The sequence below is a fragment of the Drosophila serrata genome, unplaced genomic scaffold, assembly GCF_035046125.1.
Source record: "Drosophila serrata isolate PLE 108 unplaced genomic scaffold, ASM3504612v1 contig_362, whole genome shotgun sequence".
In the NCBI taxonomy this organism is placed as follows: domain Eukaryota; kingdom Metazoa; phylum Arthropoda; class Insecta; order Diptera; family Drosophilidae; genus Drosophila; species Drosophila serrata.
The window spans coordinates 3086829-3105069 of record NW_028257260.1 but is presented as its reverse complement, the minus strand read 5'-3'; the positions used below and the strand labels follow the sequence as shown (position 1 = coordinate 3105069).

At 36.2% G+C, this 18241-nt stretch overlaps 1 protein-coding gene across 6 annotated transcripts in view; it reads right to left on the bottom strand.

The window, feature by feature from the left end:
- Positions 1-4530: 4530 nt before the first annotated feature.
- The window catches only part of shakB (Innexin family member shaking B), a 160043-nt gene continuing 146332 nt past the window's right edge, over positions 4531-18241 (bottom strand). For all 6 annotated transcript variants that reach the window (XM_086839211.1, XM_086839212.1, XM_086839215.1 and 3 more), the window contains 5 exons: positions 13224-13378; positions 12444-12508; positions 9948-10114; positions 9677-9855; positions 4531-9456 (listed from right to left, as the gene is read on the bottom strand). In XM_086839211.1, coding sequence (XP_086695337.1) covers positions 9264-9456; positions 9677-9855; positions 9948-10114; positions 12444-12508; positions 13224-13378 — 759 coding nt within the window. In that variant the 3' untranslated portion in view covers positions 4531-9263. The remainder of the gene's footprint in view (positions 9457-9676; positions 9856-9947; positions 10115-12443; positions 12509-13223; positions 13379-18241) is intronic.

The following is an 18241-nucleotide window of genomic DNA, read 5'->3' as shown; positions in this document are numbered from 1 at the left end:
TCCGCTTCTGTTTTTGCCATTTTAGTTTTCATATAATGCGCCTGCTGCAATATTTTTAGTTTTGTAAAATTAACTAATCGTAAAATGTGTGTGTGTGTGTGTGTGGGTGTTTGTATGTTTGAGTGAGTGTATGTATACTGTATACTGATGTGGCTGTCAGCAGTCCGTCCATGGCTGTGGCTATTTACAAGTCAGCTCCGTTTGGTGTCTTAAATGTTAAGTGTCCTCGCTGCCGCCTAGTACTCATCTCCTTCTTCTCTCTTTTTATTGCATAGTATTATTAATATTTTGTAGCTTTTAGTACTGACGCACACCATATACATACATGCATATATATATGCTCCGATTCGAGTGTGGGTGTGTGGTGTTTGGTGTGCCGTCCTGTCCGCCGTCCGTATCCGTGTTGCTGTGTATAATTTATTACTTAGATTGCTAAAAATTCACGTTTATATCCTCAATATAGGGGCTTCATATATGTGTGTATGCCATGTATTGTATATAGATTTGTTTTCCATTTCCTTATCCTTTTTTCATTTTTCCTTTTGCCAGTTTTGTAATTGGTATAGACTAAAAAATTCTCGTCACTGTATGTTATGCATATAGTATGAGTGAGTGTGTTTGTGTGTGGTGTATATGTATGGCATCGCATCTGTGCAGCAATATCAACCAGATATCGGTGGATATATGCACACAGACGGGACCTATCCTGCGCTCCTCTCTCTGCCTGTTGGAAACTCTCATTCTCCTGCTGGTTCTATCGTTATCGTTATCTGTACCATTATCGTATATCGTTTACAGTTACCGCTATCGTTAATCGTTAATCGCTTCGTTTCGTTCCGATTTCGTTTCCATTTGCTATCAATAATAAATTGATTCCGATAATTAATTGTTATTTCGTATGTTACTTATATGGGGCCTTAAGAGTTAAGTACTGCTTACGTGTTCATTTGGATTACGATACGTTAACGCAAACGCAAACGCTTACGTTTACGTTTACGCTTACGTTCTCATTTCCTTTCAAGTTTCAAGTGTCACTCATTTGAAAATTTATAAACTGAGGACGTTTCCTTGTCTGAGTGTACGTGTGTTTGTATGTGTGTATAGTGTGTGTGTGTGTGTGTGTGTATGTTTTTGTTTGAATGTGTGTGTGTATGTTTGTGTATGTATATATATATATATGGGCAATATATATATACCTATATAGCTTCAAATTAAAGCTTTATTAACCATGCTCGCGTTTTGTTTTCGTATTAACAAAATTAAACGTTTCGTAATAATCGTACTCAAGACTCAATAATCGATAATCATAAATTACGATAACTGCACGTTATAACTAGTTAAATGTCCATTACCATGTATCATTTACCACATACCATTTATCATTTATCCTTTATGCTTTATCATATATATCATTTATGCTTTACCATTTACCATTCACCATTTAGCATTACCTTTACCGTTAGCATTAAATACAAAAAAAAAAAATATGGTTGGATCTACATCGATTGTTAATCGATCTCCCCCAGTGACTAGTTGTATGCGGTATTTGTGAGTTATCGATAGGTCTGTATAACTGTATAATTATGCTATGTCCATATGCCTAGATATATCCGTGTATATATATAAGAGATACAAACTAGAAGTACGCTTAACGCCTAAAAGTATTCTCTAGACTCGGTCTGTGCCGCCAGCTCTTACATATATATCCTTCCTAATTAGCGGCTCCTTCGCTCCAGTGGTTGTGCATCCTGTGCCTGCGGTTGTGCTCCTGTGGTTCGGTTGTGGTTGCAATTGTAATTGTAATCGTAATTGTGGTTGTAACATCGATTGCTCGACTTCGATTTCATAATCGTTATCGTTATCTTTATCGATTCGGGGTGTGTGAATATCTAGGGGTGGTGGTCTCTCGATAGGGATGGGGATGGAAAGTAATCGACGTCTTTCGTTGGATATGTGCGAGTGTCTCTAGTTAACGAACAAAATGTTATCAATTCGGGGGAAGCATCCGAAGGAGGGGCCAAATTGGCCATCTCTTTCTGTGCTGGGCTGGGAGTTCAGTTATCGGTTATCGAAGTAATCGGTTTAGTCTAATATTGCGTGTATAAGTTGCGTACTCCTTAACGGGTCTTTTTTTTAGTGTACAAATATGAATGCTTTAATCTGTTTTTTATTTATTTTTTTGTTTTGTTTTCCTTTGTTTGCCATTTGTTACTGCTTTAAAATCTTTGTTTTTACTTCAGTTCTTTTTGAATTTCATTTTTGTGTAGATTTGTTGTTCTCTGTCTGCCTCTGCTTCTGCATTTTGCTTTTCCTCTCCACCTGTCCGCCTCGTTCTCCAATATAATATATATATTCATAGTTTTAGTTGTTCGCTTTCCCTTTGTATAAATATTCAATGCATTATTTAATAATTTCAATTTACCATTATTATTAATTATTTAGTATCCGTTAATCGTTATTAAGTGTAATCAAAATTCCTCTAGTTGAAGGCAATCGGCGAATATATTTGAAATTATTTATGCAATTATTTTACATACGTTTTGTTTCGATTTGATTTATACATTACATTACGTTGACTAAACTTAAGGTCTCGTGGAAAACAAGTTGAAATACAAATAGTTCCTTACTCTGAATGCTTTTCTACATAATTTGTCTAACCGCAAGCCAGCTAGCTATGGTAGCCTTTGCCTGCCCGAATGATTTCATCTTTCCCACGTCATTTGGTTTTCTTTCAGGTTTTTCATTACGTTTGGTTTTTGTTTGGTTAAAAAGTCATCTGAATCTGGAAAACTTAGGTGTAATTTTGCTAAGGATGTCTCGCTCTACGTTTACCGACTAATCCACTTTTGTTATAAAACACTTCCTTCCGCTATGTGTATATGCCTGTATATACTATGTATGTATATAATATATACTATATATAATATATATATATATATATATATATATATGTATGAGTACGACGAATGTATATGTATATGTCCTATGTACAGATCGTGTGGTGTGTGTGGCTGTGCTAAAAGTTAGGCTTACTCGTAGATACGTGGCTAAGTTGGTTGTCTTAGTAAAAAAAATTGTCGACTCCTGTATCCTCTATGTACACGCTTAGCTGCTTAGCTGGGTTGATCGCTCTCTCATACGGTCTCACTTGAAAATCACTTTAAGGCAGTTTCCTATACACTCCATCAGATGCTGCTTTGCTAACTCTGCTGCTGAATCCTGGTTGCCAAAACGAAACAAGTCGCTGCTGTCAATCATTCTGAAGCCTTGAGATCCCCGGGGGGCGTGGCAAGGGTGGCAAGGAGTCGCTATTCTTATGGACCGAGGAAACCCAAAACGCTGAGGGGTTGGGCTGCAACTAACGATATTCGAGTGACTGATAGGAACCTGTTTCTTTTGAATTAAAATGAAAATTAATAGCTTAAATATTTACGCTAAGTTGGAAGACAGTAACTAAGGTGCTTCTTAAAAAGGGAAACAAAACAAACTAGCCACGCCCCACCTTACTCCGGCCTTGCCCCATTACGATATTTCCATTATCGATAATATAATCGATAATTCGAGGGTACTCTTCCGGACTCGCGATCTCGCTCAAAGTTGCCTGCTATCGCCTCTCACTAATTATTGTCTGCTATTTGTTCACACACACACAAATTGATATACGCTAAGTGCCTAAAGTAAGCCTGAACCGCAATCGGATATCGATATCGGATATGAGATATCGTTTATCGTTTATCGTGTATCGGGGCATCGGACATTGGTCGTCGGAAATCGAGAATCGGGTGAACGAAACGAAGGACTGGGGGAATCAAGACGAGGATCAAAGTCGAATGCCAAAATTTCTGCTGGCTTTGTGGATTTTCGATACGTTCTAGATTCGAGTTCGATTTTCGGTTTCGCGAGTCGGAAATATATATTCAGCAAATTTGTATAGTTGCTTAGTGCTATTAATTATTAATTGGGTGTTTACGTTAATGCTCGATTTGGTTCAGCTTCGTAAAAATTTGTCTGAGAATGTGAATTGGCAGTTTCAATTTGTAATGCAATATCTGTTCATTCGTTTTCGCTATCGTTATCGTTATCGCTATCGCGTTCGTTTTCTTTTTTTTTACAATTTTGATTCGATTAGTTTACAATTAAAAAATGCTTTCGCTTCCATATTTCGTCTAATAAAAAGTTCTCACTATTCGATTCGATTCAGCTAGGGAATTCAACTAAATTGTATTTTATTCGTACCGTTGCGCTAATCACTCTTTTATTCGATTTAAAATATAAGTTACGTGTATTTCACCAATATGCTTCACTAATTGTTGCTTTTAGTTCGATTTTAGTTCGTTACATTGCGCTTTTCGTTTTACGTTTTTATTTTTTGAGCATTGAGAAATTGACTTCCTTCGTGCGGGTGCTGAGTTATATAGAGAGATAAAGATATAGATAAAAGAGAATGGGAATTGGAAAGGGAAGGGGATTGGGTGAGAGGGTGGAAAAGCTGTAGGAAAATCCAAATCCAAAATGAAACAAAACAAACAATGATATGTATACAAGTCTCGTTTTTTATTGCACAAATGAACAAACGAATGAGAAAGTACGTCTGAGTTACAAAACTAAAACCTTAACTTAGCCACCAAAGAATACATAATAATAATTATACATAAACAGTATGGCAGAAGAAACCAGACCGGGAATCGGTGTACAGTGATAGGAAACCAACGAACAAACAAACAAACATTCAAACAAATGAACAAACCAACAAAAACATTAAATGAGATTTATGGAAGCACAGAAATTGAAAAGTAGAAAGGTCTATTAATAAATTAGGAAATGAAGAAATTGTACTTTTAATTAAATAATTAATGTTAAGAAAAATTTGGAATCAGGATGAGAGAGTTTGACAGAGAGAGTAGGAGAGAGAGAGAGAAAGAGATAAAGAAGTGCTATACTGTGCTGTGTGGTGAAAAGTGGACAAAACTGGGCCGGAGGTGGTGAAACGTGGTGAGAAGTCATCGATCTGCCTGCTCGGCTTCCGCTTCCGCTATCGCTTCCATATTGGCTTCAGCTTCCGTTGTCGCCAGTGCTTATTGCTTCTAGGGTTGCGTCTATGAAATGTCCTTCTTAACTTCTAGTTTCAGCTAGTACAATTCGTATTCATCGATTTGGAGTAAATATTGCGGCAAATACTTTGAAAAATAAAGTTTTGCGTTTTGTTTGTTTGTTCATTTTTGTTCGTTTCGATTCGCCTTAGACTTGTTACGATATTTTACAATTGCTTTTAGTTGAAGTTACGAGTTACGAGTTACGCATTACGAGTTACGAGTTACGAGTTACGAGATACGAGAGATTCCATCTTGTGCTACACTAAGTATTCTTGGTTTCTGGTTTCTGGCTTCTGGCTTCTGGCTTCCGGCTTATCCTTCCGGAAATGGCTTTTTGCCTAGCATGTAGATCATACGTATCGCTTTAACACTATCGACTAATGGCAATTTCCTTGTAATATGCTTACGTTTTGGTATGGTATTCCTTCGCTCCCTATAATTACAGTGTAAGTATCCTCGATATTTATACATTTGCTTTTCGTTTACCATTTCTTATTGCGAGTCTGTGTTTATGTTTGTGTTTGTGTTGTTTTTTGTGGTGTGTGTGTGATCCTAAACCTATTAATGCACGACAAAAAAAAAAACGCAGACAAAAATGGTTCAGTTTGAACTAGAATTACAATTACTTTACTTAGTTGGCTATAAGCTGTTAAAAAAAAATACACTAAAATTACTTATTACCATTTATTGTTATAATTATTGTTTTTTTGCCTCCTTCCCTTAGCTCGATAAACTTTTCCTACGCTTTCTTCCCACGCTCTCCTCCCTCCTATCGCCTTTCACTTTTCACTTTTCACTTGTCACTTTTCACTTTTCCTTGCTAATGCTGAGTTGATGGAAAAGTGCACTCAAATCAAACACAATTAAATGGCGGAGAATGTGTGAGGCTTGAATTCCAGGTGAGCAGGTTTATCGGCAATTCCTGATTCTGAGACAAAGGAACCTTTTTTTCTCTTTTTGTGGGCCAATTCCTTTCGCTGTGGCATTGCAGGCGGCGGTCTACGACCCCTATCCCCCAGAGGGAAAGCCCCCCCCCAAAGGAAAACCACCCGAAAACTCCCTCGAAAAAAATACCCCACCCTCCCTCGCTCAGCTTATATACTTAACTTTACTGTTTTAATTTTGGTTTTATCCTCTTATCTGGTTGGCAGTGACAATTTGCTGTTAGATTCGCATCTCTCTGGCTTGGCTTTTCTGGCTGTGTCTGGTACGTCATTGGTCGTCCATTGCGGAAATAGAGACGGGTATAGTCCTGGATAGAGATGGCAGATACAGAGAGGGAGAGATAGATAGATACGGGGGACTAAAGAAAGGGAAAAACTTTTGAGGCATCTGTGACGGGGTTCTTGGTCCTTTGCTTGGGTCTTACGGAAATCAATGTGAGTGCTGGGATCAGTAGAGAATATATATATAGAATATGGATCGCAGGGATCACTGGGATCACACGATCGGAAACTGAGCGAAAGGTGCGCTTCAAAAAGTTTTCTGGACGGATATTACGATTTGTAGCACGTGATGAAGTCGTCGATCTATGGATGAGTGAGTCTCTGGCTTTGAGTTTTGTGAGTGGGTATCTGAGTATCGAGTATCTGAGTTCGGTTGATGGCTTTTTGGTTCGCTTTAGGGTCTAATGGGTGATGCTGGGCAGGAGGGAACCAGTGAGGGAGCTGTGGGGATTCACCTGCAATGCCGCCTGACCTTTTTTTTTGTGGGGGAATCGAGTCGAGATCCAAACTAAAAACCCTGTCCTAGCTGGGCGCAGGACACCTTATCCGCTAACGCTAATTATCGGCAGTATTATTATCGTTATGATTACACTTGGTTTATTATGTGGCTAAGCATTCTCCCTTTCGGTTTCGGTCCCTACCCCCAATCCTCTACCTCCTTCTTTTCGCATTTTCCACTTTTCTCGGGTATTAGGCGTATTATCATAGAGAGAGAGAGAGAGAGTGAGTGAGTGAGTGAGTGAGAGAGAGAGAGTTGAGTATGCTCTATTATTAGTTGAGTTAATTGATTTATTCTGCGAATGTTTGCTGCTCTCCGTTTGCTGAATGATCGATAATAATATATATATATGCTTCATATACTATATATATGTATGTATGTATGTATGTATGTTTGTGTGTGTGGCTGTATTTAAAACATTTCCGTTTCCGTTTCCGGTTCCTGTCTCGGTCTGTCTTTGTTCATTGGGTGTTTTTGTCTGTCAGTTGTTTTCGGTTATATAATGATGCGCGCTATAGTTTCCTTGTAATTAAACTATGTAAATGTATCTTTGCTTTCGTTTTTGTTTTGTTTTTACTTTCGTTTCGTTTTTGTTTTTTGTTTATTATTTTCATTCATACTTTTGTTTCGGTTTTTCGGTTTTTTTTCGGTATGGTATTTTCTGAACTTTCTTGATATTTACTGATATTTTCTGTTCGTTTCGTCTCGGTTTATCATTAATCTCTGTTCTGTTTCTTTGCTTTCTTTTTCTCCTCTACCTGCCCACATTTATGTTTTCTTTTCGGGTTTTCTTCCTTCTGTATACAAAAAATTGTTTTGCATTTTTTTGGTTTTCATTTTTTTTTTCTTTTATGTTTTTTAGTTGTTGTTTTGTTTTTTTGCTTTGTTCATTTGTTTAGCGAGTAATACAAATGCTTAGAGTTAGAAAAAAAATTGTTTATATATATATAATATATATAATATATATATATATTTCGATTTATATATATACTTTTATATACGTCGAATTATTTGTATGCTTGACTTAGTTAACCTACATTCGAATACATGAACACTTCAAGATATCATTGTAATAAGTAATTTAATTTAATTTAATTGAATTTAATTTAATTAAACTGTTACTTTTACGCTTCTGCCTTAGCATCTCCTCATCCGATTCTCTTGACTTGCTTTCCTCTCTGCTGTGCCTCGGGCCGCTTGGGGAGAAGTGAAAGCGGGAAAAGGGGTTTTCCGCCTCACTTCTCCCCAATTTTCCCGGCTTTCGTGGTGTTGTTGCTGCTGCATCGTTTATGCATCTCCTGCCTTCTGCTTCTTCTTCGTGGTGATAGTGATGCTGATGTTGACTTTCAGAAATTCTATTCGATTTTCTTCGATTTTCTTTTCTTTTTTTTTTGGGGTAATACAGAAATGCAATTTTCCGCGGGCGTCGTCTCGACTTTGTTGATGTTTGGTTTTAGTTAACGCTGCATGACAAGCAAAGTGCGGTGCGGTGTGTGTGTGTGTGTGTGTTTGAGTTTGAGTGTGTGTGTTGTCTCGATATCGATATCGCTTTTGAAATCGATATCTTTATCGTTTTGCGTGTGCGTTCTACGGGGCGTATGGGTAATGTCGCCGCTTGGCGTGGCGTATGAGTGATGTCGCTGTAAGCGTGTGATGTGTCGTCTGTGCTCCTGTCTCCGTCTCCGTTTCCGTTTCCGTTTCCGTTTCGGTTGGTGTCCTGTTGTCGCTGTTCGCTGTTCTCCGTTCTCCTCACACTTTGACCTTGTCCTTTGGGGCAACTTTCCTATGGTTACGCTGATCGCTGACCTGTTGTAAGCCTTTGTGCGATCCCTTTTGATGACTTGTGACCTTGTGACCTTTGAGCGGCAGCGGGTGCCAAGCGCCACCGATCGTCGGGTCCTGACCGGAAGTCCCTTGTGGCCGGAACTTCACGTTGTTAACCTGCTCTTCTGCTCCTTCGGTTCGATTCCTTAATTGATTGATCTTAATACAAAAATGACGTTCGTTTTGTGTGGATTGTTGTTTTTCCTATTTTCCTCCATGTTTCCTCATTGCTTCCGTCCGCTTCCATTTCGCTGTTGCTTTAGTTGTTGTTGTTGTTTATCTGGATGTTGTTATCGGTAACGACTATCGATAGGTCTCCGGTCCGTTCCTTTTTTTTTCCTCGTGACACATTGAATATGCTTGATTATTATGACTGACTGACTGCGCTGACGATAGTTTTTTTGGTTGTATTTTTAAGATACGTTTTTTTTAAAGATTTTTTAGCGGTGTTGTGTGGTTTTAATTGTTTTTTTTTTTCAATGAAGCGGCTGCTGCGAAGATCTCTAGATTTCTTGTGGTTGTATTTAGTCTTGTTCTTGTTGTTGTTTTTAGTTGAGTTTGAGATGGTATTCAAATGGAGACGACAAATTGCATTTTGTATTGTTTCTAATACTCCCAATATCATGCATCCTGTATTTCACCTTTTAAGCCAGGCACCCTGTGGTGTTGGTTATGTCCTAAACGATTCGCTAAGTCCTGTACAACATCACGAAATATAACTGTATCTATGTTTTCACCTAGTAAATACAACAAAAACCAATCGCCCATCTTCGAACGACGAACGATTATTTCAATAGCGTCACGACGCACTAACCTGTAAAAATCGAAAAAAGAAAGGATCAGTACATTTGTGAAGGATAAACATATGTGATGGGATATTTCAGATATCTGAAGGGGTAACAAGGTACCTTTAAGCTGTTTTTTCATTCATGCAATTAAAGCTTTATAAAGGAAATTGGTTAATAAAATCTATGATCCTTGTAACCCTTTCAGATCTCTTAAGATACCCTTCCTTAAGGAAGTTCAAAACTCACCTAAATCGCATACGAAATAAGTAAACCCTCATTCGAGGTGAGAATATAATAACCACCCTGTATATTAGCGTTAATAATGTGAGAAACGTTAATAAGATAAACCAAAACCAAAGGAAAATGTAAATTTTCTCATTAACAACGTTTAATGGTAAAATGCAAATGGCGTCGTGTTTCTCCACCTAAAAGAATTACAATTACGAAAAAAAAACAAGGTTTTTAAGAGGTTATTAAGTGTGGTGCGATAAATTGAATGAGTCGAGTGATTACTCACCTCCCCACTTGAACCATATTTAAAAAATGTACATTTGGTCATTCTGGGAAATATGTAAATCATCGGATCCATGCGATCTTCCTGATCGGTCTCCATATAATCTATCACATCCAGGCCAAATGTCATAAATTCGCCATCGAAAAATCGATTCATAAGAAACATTTGACCTGCAAAGAGCCAGAGAGAAGAGATACAAATCAGCCACAACAGATACGGGGATACGGGATACAGAGATCGGAGATCGAAGATCGAAGATCGAAGTTTGGAGTTATTTTTCGATCTGTTTACCCGAAGGCCTAATTGATGGTTTCGGTTCACTGCTGGCTCCGATTTTCCATCTCCGTCTCTTTGTTTTACATTTCCCATTCTCCAATCTAGATTTTCCACCCTCCTCATGATCCCATTTTTTTACATTCTCCATTTTCCAGCTTTGTGCTTTTGGAAAATTCGGCGTTAAGAATCGCCTAATGACTCGATCCGCCTGATCGATCGAAACGCTTCGGTTGTAAATGAGGCGGCAATGAATCGATTTACTTTACAATTACGATACACCGTGTGCCCAATTAATTATGTCTGATAAACCCAAACCGTATCGAAATCGGATTCGGAATCGACACCCAAATCCATCAATTGTTCGCACTAATTGCGGCTAATTGAGGCGGCCGAGATGGAGGTCAATGAACAAACAATCAGAGATCACAGATCGGGAGATCAGAGATCAGGTACGTTAACTTTTATGGCAGCGATGAAAACAAGATTCCGCGAACTGTGTCCCGAGGTATATACATACATATATTTGCAAAAAAAAAAAATACAGAAAAAACAAGCACACTTAAAAAATAACCATTCGATTTATGCTGCCCATAGAAGCACTTAAAATATTTAACGATCACTTCTTGCCAAAGTATAAGGTTGGTAATTATTTGCATAATAAACTACCGAGTTGCTTTTATTCGCCTTTTGAGTGGCTAAAAATAAAGCTATTTAGCAAAAGAGGAAATCTTTTTGCAATAAACCCAAGAGCAAAGCTATGCATTTAAGAGAGCTTCATATTTCTGGTATTTATTAATAATATTGAAATATTTTCAATGGAATGATATATACTGCAAAGTACGTTTTTAAATGAAATTAAATTAAGATGTGCTTTGCATTAAAAAAAAATTCTAAACTAATTAAAAGGGGAAATATAACTAAGCTAACCATATTTTTTTTACTTTTTTAATTTCAAAATAAGCTATGCCTTTTTGAATCTTTGAGATGCTATAAGTTAATTTGCAAAAATGTTACATTTAGGTATCAAAAACCGATTAAATTTAATAAATTAATCGCGTTAAGGGTATAAAATGTGCTTTAACAATTTTGTGAGATTAAATAGTGCATGTTTTTAAACAAATAATAATATCCTATGACTGCTGAGATTATATCTTACAATAAAAATTAAAAGCAACTCAAAGCATAGTTTTTCAATCTAATTTTCGTTAGGCTTTAAGGAAAATTATCGATTTCTTCTATGAAAAAATGCTTATTAAATATGCTGTAACATTTTCACAGTTCAGAGTTACAAATCTGGGAAAATGGGCTCTGGAAAATCTTGAGCTGAATGCATTTCGATAAACGAATATTCCATGGACTAATTGATCCATTTCTAAACTTTGGCAATTTCTCAACGATCGCCCCTCGCAGTCGTCGAACTCGTCGCCTCTAGATGTCAGCCATTTTATAAACGCGTATTACTCGCATTATTATTGTTTATTTCTCGTGTTTTCTGACAGTTCATTATTTTGTCAGATTCCGGACGAGGGGACCCCGAAACGCGGCCAGTGTTTATTTTGATGCGGGTCGGTCAGTCGATAAAAATTCGTCATTGATTTTTTTTCGGCAGAAAATTGGAAGATCGGAAAATTGGGAAAATCGGAATGGGGGAATGTTAATGAATCGCAGATTTATGTTACCCCCGTTTTGTTAACCCCGAAACATTGTTTACCAAATCCCGCTGGCACCTGGCGAAGTCAGGGGGGCGTTCGTACACCGTAAAAAAAAAACCAGATGAAGCCAAGAAGCGAAGCAAAGCGAATATGACATTTCATATGATTATTGGTGAAACCGATATGACACACAAAATTTGAGGTGCTGTGTGTTGTGTGTGATTGTTCAAAAGCCTGATTCCACTGACACATATTTCTACATCCCGACCTAATGTACATTTACATTTTACCTGAGCGTCGCCCCACACTCGAACAAAAAGGGGGGTTAAACCAATTTAATATAGGACACAACTCCGACTACATTCGACTCCATCACCCCGAACGTCTTCGTCATCATAGGAAGTATATGATTGATCGAGATGATGGAGAAATATGTGTCAGGAGAAGGATCACATCAAGGATGTAGGATCAAGGTGGTAGGGACACCCTATCGCCTTGATCCTACGAATCAGATTCACTTATAGAAACATATATATATTTATATGTATATATATTCTCTATGGGCACTCACCTATCACATTTATAAGGGCGAGCAGCTCACATACGTAATATCTGTACGCCCACCAATTGTGATATCTGAAATGGAAAACGGAAGGAAGGAAGGGGAGTGGCATCCATTAGTGAGTGGTAGTGGTGATTCATAGGATTGTAAATAAATATTGCAAATGCCAAAATGTTTGCCTCTAATTTCCCTTTTGTCTCTGGAGAACTTTGACTCGTGACTCACATTTCCGGAGAAGCGTCTCTCCTAAACGGAAATGATTCTTCGTGGAAATGAACTCTGCCATTTTTACTGGCTAATTGTTACCGCAAATTAATTGGAAAGCCTTTAATAAATTGAATACTTCTGCGAATTGTTACAGTTCGATGCGGTTAAGTTAAACAAACATTTTGGCAGAATAAAGCAGTAAAAGCAGGAGTTGAGATGATCAGTATAAATATTATTGTTAATCAAGTATTTATTTATTTATTTAAGGAGACGATTGAAACTTTACTGGAAACACTTTGTATTTATTTAATCAACTTATTATCATTAAGCAAACACAATTTATAGTTGAGTAATTTAGATATCTTGGGTTGTCTTTTCTTTGCCAATAAATGTCGCAAGTCATAATGAAAAATACATTTTTCTCTTCGAGTATTTAAAAACTACAAAATATGTGTACCAATAAAAACTTTATAGACTTCCGTCTCAACTTGTTTAAATTTATTCACAAGCATCTCATTTTGTTTCATAATTTATAGTGTTAACTTTGTTAGGCTTTAATTTGATAATTTAATCGGTACTTACCTTAAATTTTCCCACAAATAATCTAAAAGTAATTTCTTTTTTTGTTTTTTCTCGGCTTCGGAACAAATGCCTATGTCTAAGTCCATGATGAGCGCATGAATCTTGCCACCCTCCCAAGATTTCCACAGCCATCTTGGTGTATAAAATAAGATTGCCTGCAAAATGAAAGAAACAGAAACGAGGATATAGTGGCAGTGGTAGTACATGCTTGTATTTATTTGTATTTATAGAGAGAGAATGAGAGAGATCTGCAAAGGTGAGTTCCGTGTGGGCGTAATGTCGCATTGGAACTGTCGTAAAACCGAGGAGGGGAAAATCAGAAGGCAAAGAAAAGCACCGGAAAAATACCCCATGACAAGTGACATTTGCCAGCTGTTTCTCCCTCCAATCGCGGATTCCAGTCGCCGCGAAAAACAATACCAGACTATAGCCTATGGGCATTAGTGACTGACCTTCGCCCAGCGGACATAATTGTCTTTGCTAATTCCTAACCCATTCCACAATCCAAGATATTCCGGCCCGGTCTCGGTCTCTCCCTATTTATAGAGCGATGTCAATTAGCCGTGAGCCATTAGGGGGCCAGGCTATCGTTCGGGTTTACCTACCACAATGCGGCAATACGGCAATACGGCAATACGGCAATACGAGTACCAGGCTATCCGAAAGACAGACAGGCAGACACGGATTCTTGCTTAATTGTACCCATTAGATGGTTAGCAGAGGGGTATATCAGTTGGTTTGTGTGATAAGTCACAGTAAAAGGTTAAAAAAATAGTAATAGTTATAAAGTATGTACCATGCTTTACTATATATACTATACCGTATTATACTATTCTATATTACACACAACTATACTATCCTAAACTTCATAGACTATACTAAACTATACTCTACTGATTTATACTATACCAAAGTATACTATCCTAAACTATACTATACTGAACTATAATATTCTGTTCTTTACCTCCCTTTTTAAATGTACCAGAGTTTTTATATTTTCTAATCGTTCTATAAGGGATTTATAAGTTCATAAGATCAAGAGCTTAGTTTATTTAATTAATATCAGAATTTAGTAAAATATGTTTGCAATTTGTTTGCTTTCAAATAGTTTAATTGAATTTAAAAATATTCTTTTGATCAAATATTATATTTCTCGTTTAAACTTCATAATGTGTCTTAAAACAAAAACTTTCAATAGTAATATAAAATTATTTCAGAAGAATGTCTAAAGTAGAAATTGGGTAGAATTTTATTGCTCTTCACTGTTTTTATTAAATTTGAACCATATTTGTACTTCAAACTTTAAAGTTTATCTTAAAACAAATACTTTTATTAGTAAAATTGATTGATTTTTTGTAGTGGTTTATCAATAATCTTATTTTAATTATAATTTCATAATATGCTATTATTATTAATACTCCCATGGTTATTTATTTCAGAATAAAGTAGAATTTGGGTGGAATTTAATTGATCTTTACTACTTTTATAATATTTGAACCATATTTGTACTTCATACTTTAAAGTTTGTCTTAAAACGTATACTTTCATTAGTAAAATTGATTGATTTTTTGTATAATGTCTAGCGGATCATTAATAATCTTATTTCAAATATATTTTTATAATATATTATTATTATAATTAATACTCCCAAGGTATTCAAAAGTACCACATCACAACCCAAGCACTCTGCGCTCTTTATAAGTCCGTCTGTATTTTTCTTTTGTCGGGTGGATTTTAATGCCCGACCCGATGACAAATTAATAATAACTTGTATCGTAAATTAGTCGAGGGGGGATTCGGATTTGGAATGTCAGGCATAAGACCATCTGAGCATTGGACCATCAGACCATCAGACCATCGGACCATTGGATCTTCAGACAGCTGGGGATTGGATGTTGTGCAAATTGTGTGTTTGCTTTGGCACATGACAATGTCGCCCCATCATCACCGATTCGGAGCGTCTTGTCTGAGTCCCTGGCAGGTGGTAATCCCCATTTCTTATTTCTTATTTGCCTGAGGTGAGAGTTCAGCTTGTTTAGTGGGCGCCCAACTGGCGGCTGTCCGTCAATTGCTTAAAAAGAATATTCATATAAATTTAAATGGCCACGGCTTAATGCTGCCTCTTTATATACATATTTATTCAACTTAAATATATAATCGCCATGGAAGGTTCATGCCATCCCCTGATTTTTTTCGGACTCACAAATATTTCTCCACATGCGCCACCGATCGTGCCTCGTAGTTTGCATTTGTTTGGGGAATTTTTCAATTTATTTTGTGGGTTTGTGGGGGGCTGCAACAGCCGTATGAATTCCAAACAATTTGCCATTGTCGCTGGCATTTGGCTCTAATTGGCCCAAACAACATCTGCGGCATATTCTATCGTCTAATGACGGCAATCGTTACCCACACAAATAGTTTTGGCCAAAATAGTGAGGGTTTGAAGTGTCTCCACCAGGTTTCTTTTTTTAATTGAAAGATGGGGAAACTTATTTCAGTACATCCTGTTTTAGGAAATATTAAATGATCAATATTTCTTAAGTATTTTCAATTAATTAAAAGATACTAGAAATTGTAGCAATGGTGTTTTTTTTTTTTTTTTGTATAAAATCTGTTGCCACTCCTTGCCGGAAGCCAAATGATGCGTTTGATTCGCTTTTGGCCTCCATCGGTTGCATCTGCCCTTTTGTGTACACAATTGCCAATTGCATTTCCCTGACGACAGCCCGAATGAGGAAGAGAAATGCCCGACCCAGAAGGGTGGCATTCCCGCCCCCACGTTTCGTTCATTTTCCGCCGATATTCTGACTAGATTTTCCCCCTCTGCTCCTGGTATGGGTGCGTGTGTAGAAAGCCATTTGGCACGCGTTCAAATCGTAGCAAAAGCATCGCATAAATGCAACTGCAACCGGCAAGGGGGAACACAATCAAAGGGAAAGCCGAAGGAAAAAGTCAAGTGAAAGCCACAGTAATCTCTGAAGAATCTTCGGAGAATTCTTCACAGGGCAGACTCCAGGCACAGTGAGTAGGTTCTCATCAAAAATTACTACATTTCATATGAAATTTTGAGGTAAATTGGGAGGATATTCTGGAACAATATTGGTATTCTAAAGATCATTGAAATATTTCATATTAACAGTTATACTAATTTCCATTAAGATCGCAATATTGACTCAAAAAATGGTATTATAATTTCAGTCTGAAGCTTAAAACGCAGTGAAGGAATCATTTCCGACACTATATTCCATATATATTTTTGATCAGCATTAACAGGCGAATCTTTCTAGCTATAAAGGAGAGAACAAAATTTTTGAAAAATTTTTGAAAAATTTTTGAGACGTTTTTTCATTATTAACATTATGAAAAAATCGACAAAATTTGGAATAGTTTAAAAGTATAATTTAGGTATGCAGTTTTATTAACCTATTCAAAACTAGAACAGAACAGCTTTCCGAATCAAAATTAATAGGTTTTTGGCTTAGTTATGAGTTTTTAAGTTTTGATATGTAGAATAAAATATCATATAAAACTATCCGCAATATTGACTCAAAAAATGGTATTATAACTTCAGTCTGAAGCTTAAAACGCAGTGAAGGAATCATTTCCGACACTATATTCAATATATATTTTTGATCAGCATTAACAGGCGAATCTTTCTAGCCATAAGGGAAAGAACAAAATTTTTGAAAAATTTTTTCAGAATTTTTTAGACGTTTTTTCATTATTAACATATTGAAAAATCGACAAAAATTGGAATAGTTTAAAAGTGTAATTTAGATATGCAGTTTTATTAACCTATTCAAAACTAGAACAGAACAGCTTTCCGAATTGAAATTAATAGGTTTTTGGATTAGTTATGAGTTTTTTAAGTTTTGATATGTAGAATAAAATATCATATAAAAATATCGCAATATTGACTCAAAAATGGTATTAAAATTTCAGTCTGAAGCTTAAAACTAAGTGAAGGAATCATTTCCGACCCTATATTCCTTATATATTCTTGATCAGGATTAACAGACAAATCTTTCTAGCCATAAAGGAAAGAAGAAAATTTTTGAAAATATTTTTTTCAGAATTTGTTAGACGTTTTTTCATTATTAACATATTGAAAAATCGACAAAAATTGGAATAGTTTAAAAGTGTATTTTAGGTATGCAGATTTATTAACCTATTTAAAACTAGAACAGAACAGCTTTCCGAATCGAAATTAATAGGTTTTTGGATTAGTTATGAGTTTTTTAAGATTTGATATGTAGAATAAAATATCATATAAAACTATCGCAATATTGACTCAAAAAATGATATTATAATTTCAGTCTGAAGCTTAAAACGAAGTGAAGGAATCATTTCAGACACTATAAATCATATATATTCTTGATCAGCATTAACAGGCAAATCTAGCTATCTTCGGAGGATAACAAATTTTTTAAATTTTTTTAAAAATTTTTAAGGGGTTTCATCGTTAAAATTGTCAAAAATTGATACATTTTTTAAAATTTTTTTATTTTTATATTTGGTATGCAGATTTATTAATCCACTAAAAACTAACACAAAACTTCTTTCCGAACTGAAATTAATACTTTTTTTTGCTTAGTAATGCGATTTTTTAAACAATGATTAATGGGAAAAGTTGTCATAAAAATGTATCGATAAATATGGATTCAAAGAATGGGAATATTATAACATAAGTTATGATTCATTTCCCATATCATTTTATAATTCAATTACAAACTACAAGGATATGTGGTTTCCTGAAGCTTGTTTCCTTACTTTTTCCCTATGAAATTTCCTTACAATTTCTTTTCAATTCCCTTCGTTCTTTCCCATACAATTTCCCTAATTTTTCCCTATACAATTTGAATTGCAATCACTGTGCCTAGGAAGTGTCTGATCCCATCTGATCCAATCTGTCACTCCCCCAAGCAACGCCGTCCGTCTATATTTCTCTGGCCCCAAAACTGAAACCCGAGGGGAGGCCAAAAATACTCGCACGTAAGTCAAATATAAACAGATCCCAC